General features: G+C 38.7%; 1 protein-coding gene across 2 annotated transcripts; it reads right to left on the reverse strand.

The window, feature by feature from the left end:
- Window positions 1-7,273: 7,273 nt before the first annotated feature.
- LOC126354322 (uncharacterized) lies at window positions 7,274-24,279 on the reverse strand. Of its 2 annotated transcripts, XM_050003892.1 has the most exons (4): window positions 24,157-24,279; window positions 22,019-24,071; window positions 20,981-21,028; window positions 7,274-7,472 (listed from the first exon to the last, which is right to left on the reverse strand). In XM_050003892.1, exon 2 carries the CDS (start codon window positions 24,045-24,047, stop codon window positions 22,542-22,544), a length of 1,506 nt encoding a protein of 501 aa, XP_049859849.1. In that variant the 5' UTR covers window positions 24,048-24,071; window positions 24,157-24,279; the 3' UTR covers window positions 7,274-7,472; window positions 20,981-21,028; window positions 22,019-22,541. The 2 variants fall into 2 exon arrangements, with proteins under 2 accessions (XP_049859849.1, XP_049859840.1); XM_050003883.1 differs by having other exon boundaries at window positions 20,981-24,071.
- Between the last annotated feature and the right edge of the window lie 351 nt (window positions 24,280-24,630).

Consider the following 24,630-nt stretch of genomic DNA (forward strand, 5'->3'; position numbering starts at 1 on the left):
ATTGTCTGTTGCACATCGCCTACCACCATAGCAACCACCAATGCTCCAGCTCACATTGTCTCTTTGGAAGGCCTTCCCTCTACTCTTGTTACTGATAATGGTTCGCAATTTGCCTCTTCCGATTTTGCGGATTTTTGTGTCCGTCACGGCATCATGCATGTCACGGCCCCTCCGTTCCATCCACAGTCAAACGGTGAGGCTGAACGACTGGTCCGCACATTTAAGGCTCAGATGAGGAAACTCCTGACTTCTTCTGCTGCTGATGATGCGCTTCTCCAATTTCTGGCTTCTTACTGTTTCACCCCCATGGGCGACCACAGTCCGGCTGAGCCCTTACATGGCCGACAGCCCTGCCTGCTACTTCATCTTCTGCAGCCTTCCACCTCACGGCCGCAGGTGCCTTCACTTGGCGGGTGGCAGTGTGCCATTCGAACCAGTTTCGGCCTCGTGTGCTGGCAACGCCTGTTCTGGATACTGCTACACCACCTTCGGCTCTACCTGACGCTCGGGATACTGGAATCTCTCATTACTCAAAACACAATCCTCTCACCATCATATCAGTGCCAGCACAAGAACTGACGCCACCAGGAGACGTGCCCATGCAGGAACCAGATGACCATCATCTGTCGGAGCAAACTCTACTTGCCTCCTTCTCCTACGGTCGCAGACACGTCGTCCACTTCTCCTGTTATAACAACCTGACTTGCCGCAATGGGCAGACTGGTGCACAGGGCCCCAGCAGATTCAACCCCCACGTCTCCTGTCATCTCAACCCGTTATCGTTGGGGACACTTACATCCGTACGGGAAGCCTCCTCCTCGAGACTTTGTGGCCAGTCAAACAACACCTATGGACGTTAACAATCTACAGGCCCCCTCCATCAAGACCTGTGCAAAAACTTCCAAAGGGGGAAAGTGTTGTGACTCGTCGATCTTTCAAAGTGCCGCCGTGCAGTTACGCGCATCCTCTACATGCGGCGCTGTCTGCCAGCCATGCAGTAGCAGCACCACCTAAGCGGCCAGCCAGCCAGCGGCCACTAGACTCGGACTCAGTTATGATTTGACTGTTAAAGTGTACACACATCTTACTCTGTTTACTTGATCTGTGACTTTCATGTATTGCGTCTTCCTTGAAATATATTTATTGAACCTGAAGTTATAACAGTAATGGCATTCCTGGTACTTGCAAAGAGTTTAGAAATAATATAGAGAATTTCATATTTTCTTCAACATTTATCATCTGTTTTGTTTTTTGGTGTTTGTTTTGTTTCTGCCATTTTGCTTCAGAACTGGCAAGATCTTCTCCTCTTTCACATTTAGACATTGTCTGAAATCCTCCTCTTTTAAGTTTGGGCATTGTCTGAAATATAAATGAAATTTACTTTCTATTAACAAATATACTAAGTACACGTTACACACTTTATAATTTATATTCAGTCACTACAACAATTTGACTACTCAGACTTCACTGTTTGTTTTTATCCACTCACTGTACTACTTATCAGTTCTTTCCATTGTCACTGATGAGAAACTGACAGGTCTTGCTTTGTATGCCCCTGCCAATTAGTAGTCCCACCAGAGGCAAATTCCAGCAAAAAGCCTTCGAATGGTCCACATTTGAGTGTGTTTTGGAATGCTCCACAATGGTCTGGAATATTCCCAAACATTCTGGAATCTTCCTGGCTGTTCCCGATTATTCCCAAACATTCCAGAACATCCCGGATCATTGTGCAACTTTCTGGAATGGTCTCATATGTTCTCGAATACTCTCAAATATTCTAGAAATTTCTAGAGGATGAAACTTTTCAGCCCTTATATCTTCGAAAGCATGCCCTTCAGATAAAAACAGGGAACCTTCTTGATGGATGGGAGATAGAGGGTTACCACACTATATAACTCCCTGGATCGTAATGAGACTTGTTTCTGAGTTTTAGCAGCAAACACATTGTACACTTACTTTTATAATATATATTGATATGATTATTTATATTATCACTGCTTGATTTTCTCTTCCTATGCTCCTCAACTTTCTTTTAGCCCTAGTTATATGCGTGAATATACTAACCTGTCTTACAGGTAAAATTTTGTTAAAAGTTACATTTCATTTAATGATCTCTTCATTTCTTAACTATCATGATGCAAACATTTGTCTGTGAACATTTTATAGTTTGCTGTCTTACTAGATAAATATTATAAGAGTATTTCTAAACTGAAGATTAAGGAAATAAATTAATGTATTTGAAGAAAAGTAGCTTCATGTGTGTATGAACGAAAATGAACTCTCATAATGAGGTAATTAACATTACAGTTAGAATAAAACTGGAATTTAGTACTTATTCCTTGGCTGGTTATGGTTAAAACAAGGCTCAGTGCACCACACTATGTCAGCTTTTGGAGGCCTGTAAGTTGATACTCAGCAAACATGATAGTTTTTTCCACACAATGTAAGAACAAAATATGTAGCATACATTTGGAATAGAGTCATTGTGGGTGGTGATGACTCATTAGACTACCTTGCGACTCTTCTCCTCTTCATGCTTTATGATGTACATCATCACAAAACATTTAAAGCTTCAAGAGAAAATATGTAATGAGAAGAGCTAGGAATTTTAGATGTAATTATGTTAGAAAAACATGCAAAAAGGGGCGCCAGGTCCCAATGCAAAAAATTTATTATGGAAGGCATATGTAAGTCACTCAATCACAAACCTCCAAAAAGAAGCTATTCAAGCACAGCAAAACACATGCATTTACCTACTTTAATCACTTGTTTTGAAAACTATTGAAAAATTTTCAATATTTCAACATTTTAATGTTGTTTTGAGTGAGACTGTATCTGTGATTACTCAGCAAATCTGTTCTAGATCAATAAGCACATGAGGCACTCATTTTGTTTTTAAATAATAATAAATATGCTTATTCATTGCTACATCCTCCATATCACGGTTTTTGCCTAAACTCTGGTCAAGTTTGTTAGAATGATCCACTATACTTCTTTCTTACAACACAACTCTTACAGTCTTCTCATGTCTGTTGTCTGAAAGCAGTGTCTGTGATGATATAAATTTCATCACATTCCACCCAGGACTTGACCTTCCACTGCCATATTTAATTTATAAATGAGAAATTCCTTTGAGGACTATAAGAGATAATTCTCATTGTAAACAGGCTTCCTTAGCAAAGTATTTGGATAATTATTACCATTAAACAATTGCCATTGCAAATTTGAAAATCTTAAGCAAATAATAGTAGACAGTGTATACACAGCATAAATGAAAAAGCAATAACACCCACCTACAGAACACAATGAATTATCATAATTTTCTTTGTTCTAAGCTACAGTGAGAGCTGCATATTGAGGTATGCACAATAATTGTGTGTAGTATAGATCTGAGTGCTTTCTCTGTGCTAAGCAAGGAAACGGTAAGCCAGAAATGAAAATTAAAGATAATCACTTGTGATGCAGCAAATGCTCTACTGCTGTGCTTTTTTTTTTTTTTTTTTTTTTTTTTAAAAAAAAAGTGAACGGTAGGTCCAAATGTAATCCTGTGAATCAAGATATTGAAATGATTCTTGTAACAAATACTGTAACTAAAGTAGATACAACAGCATTAGAAACACAAGAATTGAATGTATAAAGAAATTACTGAACACAGGGTAACAATATCACTATCTTTACAGCTAGCAGTCAGTTTTCCAACTTACAACCTACATAGAAGGAAAGAAGATTAGAATTTAACATCCCACAAATGAGCATGACCTTGGATTGGAGAATGATGAGAAAGGAAATTGTTCATGTTCTTTTCAAAGAAGCCATCCCAGCATTTGCCTTAATAGGTTTAGGGAGACATAAAACCTACATCCAGATGGCCCGACAGGGGTCTGAACCGCCATCCTTCCAATTGCATTCTTTGTCAAAATGGATGTGCACGCGTGCACACACACACACACACACACACACACACACACACACACACACACACCTTCATTTGGCTTCTGTAAATTTATAGCTTCAGTCTGGTGCTGTGGGTAGCCATAATTACCAAAAGGGCAAGAAGTAGGGACAAGGACAAACATCAGAGGATGACAGGAATAGAAGAGAAGGAATACTTCCCATAGATAAAAGCAGGACACATGGCAGACTGCCCACAAAGAGTCAGAAGTTATGGGAGGATGCAGGCACAGTTACAGTTGACCATTTCGAAAAATGTGGCGTAAAGGCTCCAGAGAGGGAGACAGAAAGACTGCAGGCATGATAGTGATATGTGCAAAATGAGACTGTAGATATAACTGAAGTAATAGGCAGGGAAAAGAATAAAACCACCACGTGATGGAAGAAGGTTTAGAGAGGGAACAATGACATAATACTTTCCTCATAGTCTACATCATCCTCCTTATGCCAAAATTAAAAATGTGGAAGAATAACAATTCTGATCTACGCACTTCAGCCAATTTAATTTTTCATGTACTTCACTACGGCAAAACTTCAAATGAGTTGCCATGCTAACTTATGACAAAAATGGAAAGTCCATTATCACAAAAGTTAAAATGAGCACGTTTTGTAATGCCACAACAGCAAATGTACTACATTCTTGATTTTGGCACTCTGTTAAAAGCCCTCAGTGTGTTGTGCAGACATGAATCTGCTACATATATATATTAGACATCCTTACAAATTTTCTAACATGTGATTCAAAGACACAGTTTGTCATTACTTACACCACTCACTTGTAGCAATGTAACAGATTACTCTTCACCTGTTCGTGTACAAGCTCAGTTTGTTGTACAGAGTGTTACTGCTAGTCAAAAATGTACTGCAGCCAAGAATAAGTGTGAACATAATTTGCTACTCTTTAAGGCAAGTAACAACTCTGAATGGTATGAGTGAAAGATAGTTGTGTGGGTCAGGAGAAGAACTTTACTTTGTGTCTGTGTGTATCACTCAGTGTAAGAACCATCCAAGTTAAAGTCAGCTGATCACAAATCTTTTGAAACATTTCTCATATAAATGGAGTGTGACTCTATTCATTCCAAGAGAGAGAACAAAAGTAAGTATGTGCCACAGAACCAACCTGAAGGAGGGGCACAAATCATCTGAAGTTGCAGGAAGAATCCTCATCCTTTCATTGTCCACAGCATGCTGCACAGCAATTTTCTAAATTTTAAAAACAACCCAAAAGATATTCCCAGAATCCTAGTGCACAATTTCTGATACCCCACTCTGAAAGAAATGAATCTTTTTCAGCGTTTTATCATACAGAATTTGTAATGCCCGTCAGGAATTAAATCTTATAAAGAAAGATCTTTGCCAATGTCTGTTCATAATGCATACACAAATCAAATTCAGACAGCAACAACAAACCTAAAGGATCTGCTCAAAATATGTGAAAAACAGCTAATTATGCAGGAATATTGTGAATATTACTGCAGTTTGTTGGGTGATGAGGGTCTGAATGTCATGCTGTGTGAACCTGATATATTGAAGAGGACTCTGATGAAGATTAAAGGTTTCTGTGGCTTAGATTATCTGTTTACATTCTTGTCTGTAGTTTCTATTGTTTATTTTAAAGTAATAAAAGTGGAGTTGTTGTCAGATACATCTGATTTACTTTTAGTACATTGCAAAAATTAAGTTTCTTAGCATTTACAGAACAGGAGAGAAATATGATTATAAATCTCATACTCTAACATGTTTAAATGTGGTAACAATAAATGAGATGCAAACTAATTTATTAAATTACCGCATTTGACATATAAGACTCTGTAAAACATTCAGTCACCTTTATCACAGAACTAGTATATGCATGTTAACTGTTTTGGAACAAAAGGGACAATATACAGGTTTGTCTCATGCATCCACCTGCCATCTCCTGTTACCAGCATAAAGTACCACAACAGAGATAGAGCTGCTTATGAAAGCAGCCATACCATATGTTTCAAATATTGCACAGTCATCTTAAGCGGGCATCACCATACCATGCTCTGGTGTAGTGTAAGTTTGACTATAGAGCTGCAGAGCATGCAGCTCAGCACAATGAGGTCAACCTCAATTGTTCCTTCTTGGAACTGCACAGTTGGGAACAGTTCCTCTTACACAGTACTTAGTCTTGGAACACTCTTGATCTCTATTTCATATCTTGCTAATTCCTGTCTGCTGTACATGTTCCCATGATTTTCCTCCCTCCCTTTTATCTGTTCCTCTAGTCCCAATTGGTAACAGTTCTAGAACTGGTTGGGTAAGAAGATTGTGAGTGATCTCTTTCACATTGAATAATACTTCCTTAATATTATTCCAGTGGGTCTCAGTCTGACATTTGCATTTGCCATAACTATATTTATGTGGTCATTCTCCCTTAATCTGCTTTGGATGAAAACACCACATATCAAACTGTTTGATTCCGGTAATGATACAGTTAAACAGCAACAAGTTTTCAACGTATTACACTAGTTCTCACAAGCAGCGTACAAATTGTTTAGTGTTTGAAAATGGAATCAGTTCACAAAACAGCTATGGAATCAAAAAGAATTCCAATTGCAGTTCAAGATTGCAAGGACACTATTTGCACATACGCATCTGCTACAGTACATATGCAAAAAGAAACTGCTTTGAACAATAAACGGTATTAGTTTCGGGAGAGATATTTCAATGGCTGTTTTAGTATCTATTCTTTTACGGATTCACAGCTAACTAAAAACTGGTAGCAGTTTGTTTTCTACTTCCAAAATATTGTATTGTATTGTATGTTAGCCGGGGACCTAGAAACAACAGAGAGGCTTCGTCCCCGCCGCAGCCACAGTGGTCCACAACCCCACGACGACTACTGTAGTACACTTCACCCCTCCACCGCTCCACACCGAACCCAAGGTTATAAGTCTTGAATATACCATCCAAGTACTATACATCACAGTGTCCATTGCTCCTACGAAACAACTTGCTTTGAAAAACAGAATGAGTCTAAAATCAACATCATTTGTGTTCATTCTTGTATCAGTTTTACATGCAAAATAGCAAAAAAATTCTGTGTAGACCACAATTTTATCCATTATTAACATGTTTTGTATTTCTGAATTATGCTTCTGAACTCATGTAATTGAAATCAAATGACAGTTATAAGCCGTCTCCGGCATAACATCCGAGATGATAATAGTTTTACTTACAATGGACCAGAAAGATGCAAAAAACATAAGACTCAATGTCTCACTGATAGAAACCTAAATGAAATGGAAACACAGTTTTTGATCAAACTACACACAGTTAAGAAATACAACCAATATATAAGTGTGTTAAAATGATTTTAATCTTGTTTGGTAACTATACATGAATCTGTGGTGTCATTTATGACCTTTCACTAGTATATCTTTTATATGAAGTATAACAAATGTTAAAGCTACTGAAATTATTTTTTAGAATGACTAGAAGAATTCCTTTCTTCTATAATTCTCTTCACATTTATCTGTTTCGTTGGTAAATGCCTGGAAAAAAAGAAAAATTATTTTATACATGTACAAAATGAAATGTTGATATGCAGCAAGGAATTAAATTTTAAAAAAGAAGAAACTTAAGTTATTGTTAAAGTAACATGTACTACAATATACAAACCAATGTCATATTTGATGTCCCTTAAACAACACTACAAATGATCATGATTATATACTGTATTATATAAAAAAAGGGGTAGGCTGTGAGAGTTTGACATACTGTATAAACAATGTACTGTTAACATTATTAAATCAGGAAACCAGAAACAATGACAGCTGTATTTTATTTCTGGAAGTTATTGCACAGAAATACTGTATTAGAAGGCTGCATACAATATGTACTCACTACAAATTTTATAGTGTTGCCACGTATCAATTTTATATGTAACTGAAGACCATTATAAAAATGGACAGACAGAAACAACAGGATAAAAACGGTATCACAATTTCATAATTTACCAAATCAAATTGGAAAGCAAATATACTGAAATGTCACTTAACAGTTAAAATAAGCCATCATAAAAAATCATTTATAAGAAAAACTTTTATCATCTAAAAAATGTTTAGGGATTCTATTAAATTTATTTAAGACAAAAGTAGTCTAATGATTAGCCACAAGTAAACCAATTACAACTCATGTATTAATATAAAAGGTGTACCAAACAGCAAAATGTCAGTGATAAGAAAATAGAAATTAATGAATATATTTTCATTGCTTCTACCTTCGAATCAATTCATTTTTTCAATACAGTACTAAGCTACACTCCTGGAAATGCGAAAAAAGAACACACTGACACCGGTGTGTCAGACCCACCAGACTTGCTCCGGACACTGCGAGGGGGCTGTACAAGCAATGATCACACGCACGGCACAGCGGACACACCAGGAACCGCGGTGTTGGCCGTCGAATGGCGCTAGCTGCGCAGCATTTGTGCACCACCGCCGTCAGTGTCAGCCAGTTTGCCGTGGCATACGGAGCTCCATCGCAGTCTTTAACACTGGTAGCATGCCGCGACAGCGTGGACGTGAACCGTATGTGCAGTTGACGGACTTTGAGCGAGGGCGTATAGTGGGCATGCGGGAGGCCGGGTGGACGTACCGCCGAATTGCTCAACACATGGGGCGTGAGGCCTCCACAGTACATCGATGTTGCCGCCAGTGGTCGGCGGAAGGTGCACGTGCCCGTCGACCTGGGACCGGACCGCAGCGACGCACGGATGCACGCCAAGACCGTAGGATCCTACGCAGTGCCGTAGGGGACCGCCCCGCCACTTCCCAGCAAATTAGGGACACTGTTGCTCCTGGCGTATCGGCGAGGACCATTCGCAACCGTCTCCATGAAGCTGGGCTGCGGACCCGCACACGGTTAGGCCGTCTTCCGCTCACGCCCCAACATCGTGCAGCCCGCCTCCAGTGGTGTCGCGACAGGCGTGAATGGAGGGTCGAATGGAGACGTGTCGTCTTCAGCGATGAGAGTCGCTTCTGCCTTGGTGCTAATGATGATCGTATGCGTGTTTGGCGCCGTGCAGGTGAGCGCCACAATCAGGACTGCATACGACCGAGGCACACAGGGCCAACACCCGGCATCATGGTGTGGGGAGCGATCTCCTACACTGGCCGTACACCTCTGGTGATCGTCGAGGGGACACTGAATAGTGCACGGTACATCCAAACCGTCATCGAACCCATCGTTCTACTATTCCTAGACCGGCAAGGGAACTTGCAGTTCCAACAGGACAATGCACGTCCGCGTGTATCCCGTGCTACCTAACGTTCTCTAGAAGGTGTAAGTCAACTACCCTGGCCAGCAAGATCTCCGGATCTGTCCCCCATTGAGCATGTTTGGGACTGGATGAAACGTCGTCTCACGCGGTCTGCACGTCCAGCACGAACGCTGGTCCAACTGAGGTGCCAGGTGGAAATGGCATGGCAAGCCGTTCCACAGGACCACATCCAGCATCTCTACGATCGTCTCCATGGGAGAATAGCAGCCTGCATTGCTGCGAAAGGTGGATATACACTGTACTAGTGCCGACATTGTACATGCTCTGTTGCCTGTGTCTATGTGCCTGTGGTTCTGTCAGTGTGATCATGTGATGTATCTGACCCCAGGAATGTGTCAATAAAGTTTCCCCTTCCTGGGACAATGAATTCACGGTGTTCTTATTTCAATTTCCAGGAGTGTATTATTGCTAGGCGAAGAGAAACTGGTTACAGAGAATCATTATGTTGAGATAGTTATCATTTTGTTGAAAAAGATTCTCTGAAAGTATAAAAATCTGTTTCTACAGGTCCAAAATAAATGATGTTGCCACCCATATAAGAGTCAACTACAAGCTTTCTGGGTGCACCACCTGACAACTGATCCTTACAGAGAATGAAATAATTTTTTGCAAATATCCTCACATGTTAATTGCAACATAAGTAATGCAAACTACACAATTAAAGATTACTTATAGGACTCAGAGTGGTTGTTAATAATTAAAGGAGATGAATACAGCAGCCTACCACATTACAAAACATGATCACAATGCAATGCTACTGCAAGAAAATCATATGTCAAGATCAAGAGTGCATCATAGTAATGTCTTCTTGTTCTCCTAAGCTCAACATCTCACACATTATCGAAGGATGCTGACTCAGTTTTGAAAAACTGACAGGCCTGGAATCATTTTTCAGAAGAGACAGGGGAATAAGCAGCATGTCCTTGATCCAGAGCCGCCAGCAAGTGTCCTTAGTGTGTGCAGTGATGACATGCAAAACTATATATTACAAGTCATCCCAGGCAAGTTGTGTGTAAATCAAATATCATTGTACAATAGGAAAAAACCAAATGAGGAAGAACAGTTGTTAAGACAATGACCTCATAATCAGGAGGACAGAGTTTGCTCTGTCCATTTATCCTATTTTAAACTATGGAAAATCCAGGATGGAATGTAACAATATTGTGAAAAGGAAAGTTGCTACTCACTATATAGTGGAGATGCTGAGTTTTGATAGGGACAACAAAAAGACTGTCACAAATATGCTTTTGGCCAGTAAGGCCTTCATCAAAATTAGACGACAAATACACACATATACACACTCGCACAAACGCAACTCACACACACGATTGAAGTCTCAGGCAACTGAGGCCACACTGCAAGCAGTAGCACCAGTGCATGATGAGGGTGGCGACTGGGTGGAGGTAAGGAGGAAATTGTGGCCCGGAGGGGGAGGGATAGTAGGGGTATGGATGGCAGACAGTGACATGCTGTAGGGAGGCGCACAAGGACGACGTGGAAAGAGAATAGGGCAGCTATGTGCAATCGAGAGGTTAGATGGAGGGCAGCAGAGAGGTGGGGAGTGGGGCATAGCTGAAAAGGAAGAACTGGGTGTGATGGAGGAGTCAGGGCTGTGTAGTGTTGGGATGGGAACAGAGAAAGGCCTGGCTGGGAGAGGACAATGACTACAAATGGATCACACCCTGTTGCTGAACATGATGCCAAACATGACATCCTTTAGTTAAATGACTGTTTCACAACCAGTGCCATACGGATCCTTCCCACCAATATCAGCTTTTCTGAACTGCATAGGTGGGAACTTTCCCTGCAATATATCCTACGTTCCCGGAACTCTTCTGGCCTCAATCTTCATTAGTCATTGTCCTCTCCTGTCCAGTCTCTTCTCTGTTCCCATTCCAGCACTACACAGCCCTTATTCCTCCATCGCACCCATTCTTCTTACTTCTCTCCTCCCCCCCCCCTCCCCCAACCTTTCTGGTACCCTCCGTCTAACCTCCCAACTGCACATAGCTGCCCGACCCTCTTTCCACCTCATCCCTGTGCCACCCCTACCCTACTATACCTCCCCCTCCCAGCCCCAGCCTCCTCCTTACTCTCACCCAGTCGCCACTCCCATCCTGCACTGGTGCTGCTGCTCACAGTGCAGTCTCAGTTGCCTGAGACTGCACTCACATGTGTGCGAGTTGCATTTGCATGAGTGTATATGTGTGTGTTTGTTTGTCATCTGATTTTGACGAAGGCCTTACTGGCAGAAAGCTACATTTGTGACAGTCTGTTTGTTTATCCTATTTTAGAATTTCCTAAATCATTTCAGGTAGATGATCCCCGGAAGAATAAATAAATGACATCTCACTGATGATTCACAGGTGTTGACAGAGGAGTTTAACAATGTGTGATCTTAAGAGCAACGACAAGATTCACAGAAAATTTAAATAGGACTATACTGACTATTCGGATGAGCACTTTCTCAGATCTCTCAGACAATTATGGAAAGAGAACCAATTGAAGACACTAACAGGAAGAAAGCAAAACAAGTATACGCTGGGTAGAAACCACATTTTAACAGTTAAGATGGCACAGTAACTAAGAAAACTGTGCAAGTGTTTCTCAGGAGATGAATCAGAAACACAGATAGCTGGTGAAGTAAACATTAATACCCCAGACTTAATGCTAGATGAGTTGCATCAAGTCATTTGGTGTGTAAAGAAAGAAAAGTTGCCATGAAGCGGTGACATCTCAACAGAAATGGTAAAAGCTAGAGGCAAAGTAACAAAAAATGAATTTGTAAAATTGTTTGCAGAATGTCTGCAGAAGATGACAATTCCCTAAGAGTGAAACAGTGTTGGAATTATTCTACTTCACAAGAACAGAAAGGAATGAAAAAGCTGCAGTCCAATTAACTTCACATCCACAATGTACCGGGTGATCAAAAAGTCAGTATAAATTTGAAACCTTAATAAATCACAGAATAATGTAGATAGAGAGTTAAAAATTAACACACGTGCTTGGAATGACATGGGGTTTTATTAGAACAAAAAGAAAAAGAAAAAAAACAAAGTTATCACGACTTTTTCCTTCGAGGAAATGTGTGATCCTGGTTTTGTAACTGCTACCGTGACAGGTGAGAGGTACGCCGATATGTTACAGAATCGCATCATCCCCAGCCTGGCTGATAAACACCTGCTGGAGCGCATGATGTTCATGCAGGATGGCGCTCCACCCCATATTGCTAGATGCATGAAAGATCTCTTGAATGCATCGTTTGGTGATGATTGTGTGCTCAGCCGCCAGTTTCATCATGCTTGGCCTCCCAGGTCCCCGGATCTCAGTCCGTGCGATTATTGGCTTTGGGGTACCAGAAGTCCCAAGTGTATCGTGTTCACCAACATCTCTAGGGATGCTAAAAGACGACATCCGACGCCAGTGCCTCACCATAGCTCCGGACATGCTTTACAGTGCTGTTCATAACATTATTCCTCGACTACAGCTATTGTTGAGGGATTATGGTGAACATATTGAGCATTTCCTGTAAAGAACATTATCTTTGCTTTGTCTTACTTTGTTATGCTAATTATTGTTATTCTGATCAGATGAAGTGGCATCTGTCAGAAATTTTTTGAACTTTTGTATTTTTTTGGGTATAATAAAACCCAATGTCATTCCAAGCATGTGTGTCAATTTGTACCTCTCTATCTACATTATTCCGTGATTTATTCAGTTTTCAAATTTATACTGACTTTTTGATCACCCGGTACTATATGTTGAATGAAACTGTCACCAACCACACAAGAAAAATACTGAATTGCAGTCAAGCAAAGAAACAAACTGGCATTATACTTTTACAGCACACTGGGCCATTTGAAAGTCATGGACAAAGTTACAGAGCTGACCAATAAATATGAACAACCAAATTGTACAACTTTCATCAGACTTCAAAAGCTCTGAGAGAAATTTAGAATTGAAAGAGGAGTCAGGCAGGGACATTTCATAATATCAAACTTATTCTCAGCCGTTCTAGATGAAGTTGTGACATCCCTAAACTGGGAAAACAAAGAAAGAGTATATTTTAATAACATATATGAACAACCACCATCATTCTGCTGATGCCTCTAGTATAGATAAACATAAAAAACCAATGAAAGATAAATAGAGTAAGTTTGAAAGTAGGTATAAAATTAATTATAATAAGAATATAATAAAGCACAACCAACTCAACAAGAATAAAACAGTACAAGTTAATTACAAAGTCAGGGATGTTGAGCATTTGTAGTTTGAGAAAATGAAGACAGCTGTTCATGATGGGAGGGGGATATGCAGTCACTTCTAAAGAAACGGAGAGTACTGCAAATTAGGTGTAAAACAAAACATAGGCCTAGAGATAGAGATATGCTAAATGAAATACAATTCACTATCAAGAGGGCAATGTCTTCAACAACAAATACTATCAAAGGATCTCTAACAAAACCAAAAGAAATCTTGGTCATACACAAAGGTACTAAAGTTAGTGTTCGGACACTCGCAAACCAAACAAGGAATGAAATCGTACACACCAAAGCAAAAACAGAAATGTTAAACTTGTTTCCAAATGTTCACTTTGCCCCAGTTTAATTCTTGCACACCTGCAAAGATGGGTGACAAAGATATGAGTATCATTAGTGTTGAGAAACAGCTGAAATCGCCAAAACTTAACTAATCTCCAGATATTCATGGAATACTTATCAAATTCTGTATCAAATTTGTGGATGAGTTAGCCCCACTTTTAAATATACTCTACCATAGGTCCTTCGAACAAAAATCTGTGTACAGTAGTTAGAATGCAACTTGTACCCATCTACAAGAAGAGTAGCAAGTGTGATGCACGAAGCTACCACTCAACGCTGCTGACATCCATTTGTTACAGAACCCCAGAACATATTCTCAGCTCAAAAGTAATAATCTGTCTCATACTGAACGTCCTAGATGCCAACCGGCATGGATCTCAAAGATATTGATCATGTGAAACCCAACTAGCTTTCTTTTTCTTTTTTTTTTTTTCCCAAATGACACCCTGAAAGCCATAATCAAAGCAGTCAGGTAAATGCAGCATTCCTCAATTTCCGAAAAGCATTTGACTCAGTACCGTTGTCTGATACTTGTATCAGAGATTTCATTTTTCTCCTGCATTTCCATTATTGCATGGCAGTTCAGGAATGGAGATGCTTGTGAAGGCTTATCAGACCAATCCTGGCATGAAACATTTCCTGCCTCCCACAGTCCTACTCAAAATGTAAGAGAACAATTGAAGTAGTTGTGTGCCAATGATTATGATCTTCTGCTGTTGGTACACCATTACTTGGGTCAATGTTCGGACTCTTCAGGTTCTTCTTGAATTGGTCCTTATAGCACTTCAAAGGAGCACAGGCCTGCCACCTGTGCTCATTTGACTTTATAAAACTTGTCAAGGAAGTCAGTAACTCATCTACACTAATTATAAAAATTACAATCATAAAGGGCATCAAGCACAATTTTTGACAGGATGTTTTGGTAGGGAGGATGCGGTGTGTTATCTCGGATGGAAAGTCAGCTACAGGACACCTTCAGGTATGCACCAGTAAAGTGCATAGTGATCCTTGCTGTTCATTTTGTATATTGATGACCTTACAGACAATAATAACAGTTACGTCAGACAGTGTCATCTATAATGAAGTGCTGTCTGAAAATAGCTGCACAAATATTTAGTCAGATTTTGATAAGATTTCAAAATGGTGCAAAGATTGGCAACTTGCTTTAAATGTTCAGAAAAGTAAAGCTATGCAATACAAAAATGAAAAAAAAAAATTAGCGAACTATGAATACAGAATTGAGTCACAGCTCGAATTGGTCAACTCGCGCAAATACCTGGATGTAACATATCATAGAAATATTAAGTCAAATGACCACAAAGGCTCAGTTATAGGTAAAGCAGGTGGCAGACTTCAGTTTACTGGTAGAATATTTGGGAAATACAATCAGTCTACAAAGGAACTTGCTTACAAAGTACTCATGTGACTCATCCTAGAATATTGTGTGGGATCTGTACCAAATAAGACTAATAGGGGATACTGAATGTATACACAGAAGAGCAGTATGAATGATCACTGGTTTACTTGACTCCTGGGTGAGTATCACAGAGGTGCTGAAGAAACTGAACTGGGAAATGCTTGAAGATAGATATAAACTATCCCAAGAAAGCCTATTTACAAAGTTTCAAAACCAGCTTTAAATGACTCCAGGAATATACCACAATCCCAACATATCACTAACATAGGGTTGTGAGAAGAAGATTACATTTACAGCATGCACAGGGGCATTTGAACAGTCATTCTTCCAGTGCTCCATATGTGAATGGAATGGGGAGAAGCCCTAATAATTGGTACAATTGGTCACCTACTTCACTGTGTTTAGCAGAGCATGGATGAAAAAGTACACACATGGCAAAAGAAATAAACAATAGATTAAAAATGGTTGGAGTGCTTGTGATTAATTAAATTGTACCTTCAAAAACAAACTTTCGACAAGTCTGAAAGGGAAAGCTTACCTACAACCAGTGTTTATTATCAAATTTTACTTGTGTTAGTGAGGCATATAATTTTAAGGCTAAAACTGTTCAAAACCTGACGGTTACTCAGGGAGTAATGAAGCCATACATGTTGGGATTTACTGCAAGACACAGGAAAACAAGCAGATCAGGGACAAAATTGGAATGGAACATGTTATTTGACCATAATGAAAATGAAACAGATGTGATCAAGACATATAGCCAAGCAAATGGATGGTAGATATGACAAGGAAATTCTTTGGTGGATTCTCACATATAAAAGGACCAATAAACAAACTAATCGAAGGTGTGTCAATGATATCAAAAAACCGCCAGAATGTGATGCATGGAAAAGATTAGAAGAGACTTTACAGAGCAGTGGATGTCATATGGTTGGTTGGTTTAGTTTAGTTATGTTCTGTAGATCATGTTCACCATTATTTTATCGATATGATGTGGAACAAGTCACATTACAAGAGATATATATATATATATATATATATATATATATATATATATATATATATATAACAGAAAGAAACTTCCACATGGGAAAAATATATTAAAAACAAAGATACCAAGACTTACCAAGCGGGAAAGCGCCGGCAGACAGGCACATGAACAAAACACACAAACACACACACAGAATTACGAGCTTTCGCAACTGGCAGTTGCTTCGTCAGGAAAGAGGGAAGGAGAGGGGAAAATGAAAGGATGTGGGTTTTCAAAATATGTCTGCTTGTGTCTGTGTATGTGCGGATGGATATGTGTGTGTGTGTGTGTGTGTGTGTGTGCGCGAGTGTACACCTGTCCTTTTTTTCCCCTAAGGGAAGTCTTTCCGCTCCCGGGATTGGAATGACTCCTTACCCTCTCCCTTAAAACCCACATCCTTTCATTTTCCCCTCTCCTTCCCTCTTTCCTGACGAAGCAACTGCCAGTTGCGAAAGCTCGTAATTCTGTGTGTGTGTTTGTGTGTTTTGTTCATGTGCCTGTCTGCCGGCGCTTTCCCGCTTGGTATATATATATATATATATATATATATATATATATATATATATATATATATATATATATATATATATATATATATAGACACACACACAAATAGTGATAATATTAATATTACTGAAATTTTTAGTTCTACACATGCAACACATTTAGAGGTACAATTTTTTAATTTATTTTATTTTATTACCAGTTCTGAAACAGAAACTCATCCATAGAATAGAATGAGTTGTCCAAAAGAAATGATTTCAAGCTAGAATTAAAACTCGATCTGCTACCTGCCAGACACTTTATGTTGTTGGGCAAATGATCAAAGATTTTTGTTGCTGAATAATGTACTCCTTTTTGAGCAACTGACAGCTTCAATAACGGATAGGAAAGGTCAAATATATGTACTCTGATGGTGCAGTTAAAATACCTAACTCCTTGAATAGGTGCCTACATGATGTCCTTGGGTGAACATCACTCATTATCCTCACTCCTCTCTTTTGTGCAATCAATACTTTATGTCTAAGTGGTGAGCTACCCCAGAAAACTATTCTAAATGACATTAATGAGTGGAAATATGCAAAGTATGTTAGGCTGATCTGTTTATTACCTAGACTAATGATTATACGAAGAGCGAAAGCTTAACTTAATTGTTTGAGAAGCTCAGTAATATGCTTCTTCCAGTTCAAGTTGTCATCAATGTGAACACACAAAAATTTGGAGAAATCCACACTGTTGACTGAGCCCTGTCGGTATGACTCTATTCGGTATACAGAACTAGATACAGTGAGTTTTTTTTTTTTTCAAAATTAAGGGAGAGTCCATTTTCTGAGAACCACTTAATAATTCTTTGGAAGACATCCTTAACAATATCTTCAGCTGCTTTTTCTGGAATGGTATTTATTATAACACTTGTGTCATCTGCAAAAAGTACTAGTTCTGCTTGCTGAACGTTAAGTGAGAGGTCATTCACATGAATAAGGAACAGCAGAGGACCCAAAATTGAACCCTGTGGGACTCCCTCTGTGATAACTCCCCATTCACTAGAATTTACCACCCTCTCAACATTATTTGTGTTATTCAGCACAAGATGATGATAAGTGTAGTGACAGAAATTAAAAACAAAATTAACCTTTCTGACAATAATCTGAAGAATGAACTGCAACATATTGAAACTTTGTGCAGAAAATGAAGAAAAATGGCTGAGACCATACAGAATGAGGTACCACAACTAAAGATTGTACGCACCACATAGGAACTAGTAAATGCTATCAACTGACATAGTCCCCCAAGGCTCTTCATAAATTGCTTAAAAATCCCAAGAACAAGTATTACAGAAAATCACATCAAAAATTTACTATTAAGGAAGGTAAACAAAATTTGATGTTTCTTTTTGAAAGTAATATCACAGAAATGAACACATTTCAATAATCACAAAGCAAACTTGTTAAACAGCAGGCTACCGACACAGTTCTCATGTGGCACTCGACACACACAATTAAAGTGTGGAAATGCGAAATGTTCTAAGTACAATTTTTTTAACAAAACACATTTCAGTGTTATTGTATCCTCAGAACTCTGTTGCCAAATGTTCATTACTAGATGACACACAGTAGAAGAAGGGAACATAGGGTTCCACAAGATTTACAGACTGTTGGCTCAGCACAAGCCATGAACCCATTCCACATAACTCTAGTGCATACAAAAGTTTCTTTGATTTAAAAATGCTGATGAAACATTATTGTCAATGCAGGCATATACTGATGAGCCAGAACATTATGATCATCAACCTACTATCCGCATAAATCCATCCAAGCAACAGCAGCTTGAGAAATGACTATAGTCAGCCACAAGCACAGTGCATGTAGTATCAGTGAACTTGCTGTCCTTGTGTATAATGGGGAAGTTGTAAAATGTAAACTTTCACAGCCAGAAATGTCACAATTGATAAAATGTTCTGGACTATTATGCCATGGTCAAATTAATTTCACAATAAAACCAAACGTTTTGTCCCCATCTGTGAAGTACATTCTCAAAGGGCTTGTAGCTTCTTTGAATGTCCAATTCACACCCTGGCTCACTACTGATTGCACCAAAACTCTGCTTACCCATGCTTCTGTGCAGTTGCATGATGACACATATTTTGAAAACCCGAGCACAACTGGCCATTGCCGACTGCCATCGTCTGCTTTTGCTATCACTCTGGCATCCAGATGTCATTCGGTTTCACACTCTCCTCCTTTCTATTGAAATTCCTGGGAGATTTACAATTTCTATGACCCCTCTGTACAGCCTTTCAGGGTACCTACTGGTGGCTGCCAGTACTTGGGTCCTATCAAAATGAAAATAGTGGTCTCCTGGCTGCAAAGCATGTTCTGTAACAGGTGATCTGTCAATCCTCCCCTCTTAGGCAATTGCTCTCTTGCAGACCAGTCAATAAAGAGAAGAACATAGGGACAATTGCAGAAGAGGGGGAGAAGAAAAGTATATTAATGTTTACAAAAGAACAAGTGAGGTCAAATATGAAATAATGGAATGATAAATGAGGCCAGCTGGGTAGCAACGAAAATAGGGTTTATGGACTGCAGGCAATGGTCATTTTGGAGAAAGAATGGAAGAGCATGCACTTTAATTTGAATTATAATACATAGAAATGAAGTTGTGTACAGGGTGAACAAACATAACAATAAGTTCAAAATTTTTGAATCAGAGGTACAAAAATGATGACTTCCTTTGACACAGTTATGACAAACTGCTGTCAATACAAATTGCAAAGCTAATTCTCCTACTATGTAACTTACAGAATTTCACATTATGGCATACCTTTTCCACAATAATGTGACTATGTTAGTTCATTTAGTGAAAATTCATTATCTGTCATTTCAATGAAGAAAATTTTGTTTCACTGTCATATGAAGATAACCTACCACAGTCCACCACACAGTCACACACATGAGGTACAGGTTTGTTTGTGTGTGTGTGTGTGTGTGTGTGTGTGTGTGTGTGTGTGTGTGTGTGTGTGTGTGTGTGTGTGTGTGTGGAGGGGGGGGGGGGGGGGGGCAAGTTGGGACACTGCTTTGTTGGGAGAACCAAAGCTTCAATTCTCCCCTTCAAAGGCAAAAGGCACATTTGTGAGAGATTCAGTAGAGGCCGAATCTCTCACGAATGTGAAATTCAGTAGCAGATGTGTTGTACAAAAAAGGTAGTTTTATAACACAGCAATAATACTAAAACAGCCACCTTATCTTCCACATTCACAAGAAGTACAATTTTTTTGCAAAGACGAACTGTTTTCTAGCGCAAGTCTTAATATAAAGCATTCAGCACCTGGCAGGAGTTCTCACTAGGGACCGCTTCATTTTTCGTTCAGATTTCACTGTAACCCACTAATTTCTCTTATTACGCATTTCAGGTTTCCCTCTTTTGTATAGCTGTTCTGGCTGCTTATTTTAATTGACTGATAAACCATAAGTGAGTAACTTATAGTGTGCACAGAGCTAACAGACAAATGTTAACTAAGGAGAAGGAGCACACAATTGAATTAATGTACAGATGTGCGTGTGTGTAAGATAGCTATGAGGATCATGATAATATTAAAAGCCAGTACTGACATCTGGAATCAATGTTTCTCACTATTTCTCAACGGGACAAATATAAAACTATGTTTGCAGACAAAGATAATGAAAATCGAAATTGGCATATCTTGTAAATAGTAGAAAATAAGTTCTAATATGCGGAAAAGGGAGATCGGGAAAACTAAATGAAGCAACAATGAATACCAATAATAAAGGGATCCTTTGAAGGAGAAATGCTAGCCAATATATTTCCTGTTTTGATACAATAATTTGCTCAGAGGACAATGAGGTAAAGTGCATGTTTAAAGAAAAGTGAACTTTCGCATGCAACAGAATGAGTGTTACTTCGTTAAAGACTGATGTGAGTGAAAAGATGAATAGACTTGGCAATATTTTGAAAACATTTAAGTTATCTTTAAAGTAGTACCTTTATAGTAACACTGTGCAAAAGAAAGAAAATGAGGGGAAGTTAACTTTTGACGACAAACAATATATTTTAACACAGCACCAGCATACTAAGAAGAACTGTAGTCCTTTAGTATAAGCCTATCTAATGTTTTGTATATGCATAAAGTTTGAGCTTTGCCACTGTACCTGTCTCAATAGCATCCATGGTTAAAATATCCTCTCCAGCAGTCATACCTATATACAAATATTTTAGAGATAATTTATACTTTCTCCATTCACTGCAACTCACAGACATGTAAAAAATATATATATAACATTACAAAAATTGTAATACATTCTAACTTAAAATCTCAGAAATAAATATTTACACCTGAAAATATTCTTCAGCTACTCCCACATTCATGACATTTACAATTTCTACTAAAGCACACACTACGATGCTTGCAAAACATGCATGCAATTTATTTAACTATTAACAATTATTTATGGATAACAACAGAAATAAACTTTTGTCTTTGATAAAATATTTAACTGCAGTGCATTTAGTTGCAATAACAAATGCTCATTGTTTCAAAATAGCAAACAAATAACTGATGAACAAATAGGCATATTCCACACAGGGGTAAAAAATTAACAATGAAAACAAAAAACTGATCATACAACTTCATCTACATTCTTGCTTGTTGCTCATAACTTTCCCTATTTAATGAGGGATCACGCACCTGTCACAACACAGGTGTTTATATTCCTTTTTGGATTCTCTAGTGCCAAAGTTAAAAGAAAGAATCTAATCTGTAATAGGAATTGCAACACTAGAAATAAATTTAAGTTTTCACAAACTTTTCCTTAGCACACCACAAATCTTCACTGAATGTCTTATTGTCCTTCCACATGGATTCAAAAGGTGACGCTAATTTAATCACATACCAAACTAAAAATCTGCAACAATGATGAACATCTGTGTGTAATTCACTCATTCAGATCTAGAATAGTTTCAGACAACACTTTAAATTAAAATCTAACAAAAAAGTGATTACTGATTAGAAAACAAGAACACACACATTTAAAAATTACTGTATCGACATGCTGCTGACAGTAAATTTGTTCTTTCCTCAATAACACGTGGGCTAACATGAATATTTCCAACAGATTACAACTATATAGTTATGATAATTATGTGCAGCCCAGTCAGCCAACATTACAGGGAAAAATAATACAGCTCACCTCAATCTACTCTTTAGGTGGTCCTCCCACTGTTTGCACTGGTGGACACCAATTCCACAGTGGTAATAAAAGATCCATAGCAAACCTACAAAAGCTGACGTGTGAAGATTTTCAATGGTATGCAAAATATACTAAGATGTTTGAATATGGTAATGATCACTAGATGAAAATACGACACAACTCAAAATTTAAAAAAAGTGGGTAAAGAATAAGAAAGGATGGTGGAAAGGTGGACAGCAGAGAATGTATATGTGTTGGTGAGAATATGGTAATATGTTACCAGAAACAGACTATTCCGAAGTGTCAAAGGGAGTGAGTAGACTGTAAGAGATACACTACAGGAGAATCAGCTATGTGGTACATATAGGCCTCTAATAGCACATATTTTCACAGTCCAATTACAATATTATTTATAAGTATTGCTAACAAATATGATAGAAAATGAATAGAAAGCCTTTCTCAAACAGGCAGTTTTATGTTAGTAACATGCATAGGATCTATCTATTTTTGTGACAGAAGTTCATTAATGTTTTCTGTTTCTCAGACATAAGGGAGTATGATGAAATTTGCAATGCCGCAATAAGTAGCTGTTTTTGTAAAATTTTGCCTCACATTCTCCACATCTATAGCGTGGCCGCAATAAATTAAAGGGTCCACTGTGTTTATGTCTCGTATGATTTAATAACTCATTGTTACTGATAAATGCTTGCAAACAAAGTGCACACTTGAACTGCTTTAGAATGGGTTCTATTTCATTACTAGACTGAAGTTTCTTGGAAGTGTTTAATAAAATTCCGTGTTCCTCATTCAAATTTTTATCTGTTTCCATAAGACTAAATTTAACTCTTTTTGCAGGACTAGTGGCACTGGAATACACACAATGTGCCTCACTTTCTCCGTCTACAAAAAAATCCCTCTGGTTTCTTGCACTGTTGGCATACGGTGTGCTTGTAACAAAACGCCGTTTTGGAATACTGCGAGGTCTCCTCATCTTCTTAAATAAAGCTTTCCACCTTGATCTTTTTTGTGGATGACAAACTGATATTGATTTTATAGCACAGGTATCATTGCTTTCTCTCTTATCATCTGAATCTATTTCATAATGCAGTCTACGTTTCACTGCTTCACTTCTTGCAGTAAAATATTGAGCATCTGTTCCTTTCTTCATATGATGGCCTTCTTCACAAGTTAGCCTGTTCTTCAAAATTGATTTCTGAACACCATTCTTTGCCTGTTGGTGCTCAAATGGGGAATCCACTAGCAGTGTAGTCGGTGGAGGTCTTGCCTTAGGATAGTAAAAAAATTCTTTAGCAGTACTTTCATCACAACCATTTTCAGGATCTAAAGTGTCTGAATATTTTTCTATAAACACTGTTTCAAAGCTTTTAAGGTGCTTGTTTTCGACGTGAATAAGCAGTTCTTTCTCCTGCTTTTTCCACACTCTAAACGGGCAAAATCTGCAGTTAACATACTGATTAGGACTAGCTTCCCTAAGTATGTTTAAAACACATTCTTGATGTCTATACATAACGTGTTTCATCAGTAAATCTGGAAGGTAGAACTTTGCCTGGCAGATCGGACATGGATGGAACTGTAAGTTCTTGCTATTAATAACAAAAGTTTCAATTTCCAAAGTATGAAATTTTTTTATATGTTCCTTCAATAGGAATTCAAAGCCGTAATGCTGTGTACAGAATGGACAAAACAGACGACGAGGTAGATTTGATGAATGTACAATAAGTTGATTAACAGTAAAGCTAACATCCACCTGGCCATCGTCATCTGGAAACAACGATCTATTCACTGAACTGTTGTGTGTTTCTAACTCCACTTTGCCGGTTTCATCTTTCACTGGGCTAGCAACAGGAAACGAATTTCTGCATGCATCAACAGTACATAGGGTATTCAGGAACTCTCCAGCTTCTTTCAATACTAACGAATAATCAACATTTTCTACAACTGTTTCGTTGCTGCTGTTGGCAAACACATCATCTCCGCGAAGTTGCTCCGAATGATGCGTCTCAGTCATGTCACCAAGTTTCCTCTTTATGTCCTAAACAGAAATATTATTTGTTATTTGACGTGTACACATAGATAGTAAATGCCAACCAATGAAAGTGGCACAAGCCGCTACGTACCCGCTCTCCACAGGTTTCAAACCGGTTCACTCAAACCGCCTTTTACGTCAACGCCCACGCAATTTAAACGTCGTTCAAAGTCGGTTCGTAACAGAGGGCGTGCACCAAGATGAATGCGCCAATCAAGTTCAACGCGCTACATTCAATCATAGCCCAAGTCCGTAACGTCAGTTAAGAGAATACTGAGACATTTTACGGATAGTGACCAATATTGAGGCTAACCTACATATATACTGAACAAGGCTAAGTTTAATTTGCACACTGTATGATATTCATTTTTATGTTAGAAGGCTATTTCATTGCTGCCTGTTATCTGTCCATTAAAGCCCGTCCAGACGCAACGATCTGTCTGAGCAAAAGTCCGCGCACATCACATCTGTACAGACAGATCGTTGCGTGTGAATAGGCGATTTGTGCGGGTACATGATGTGCTCAAACCTAGAAGATGGAGTTGGAGACTTAAGCGAAATTACT

The sequence above is a fragment of the Schistocerca gregaria genome, chromosome 1, assembly GCF_023897955.1.
Source record: "Schistocerca gregaria isolate iqSchGreg1 chromosome 1, iqSchGreg1.2, whole genome shotgun sequence".
Classification (NCBI taxonomy): Eukaryota; Metazoa; Arthropoda; class Insecta; order Orthoptera; family Acrididae; genus Schistocerca; species Schistocerca gregaria.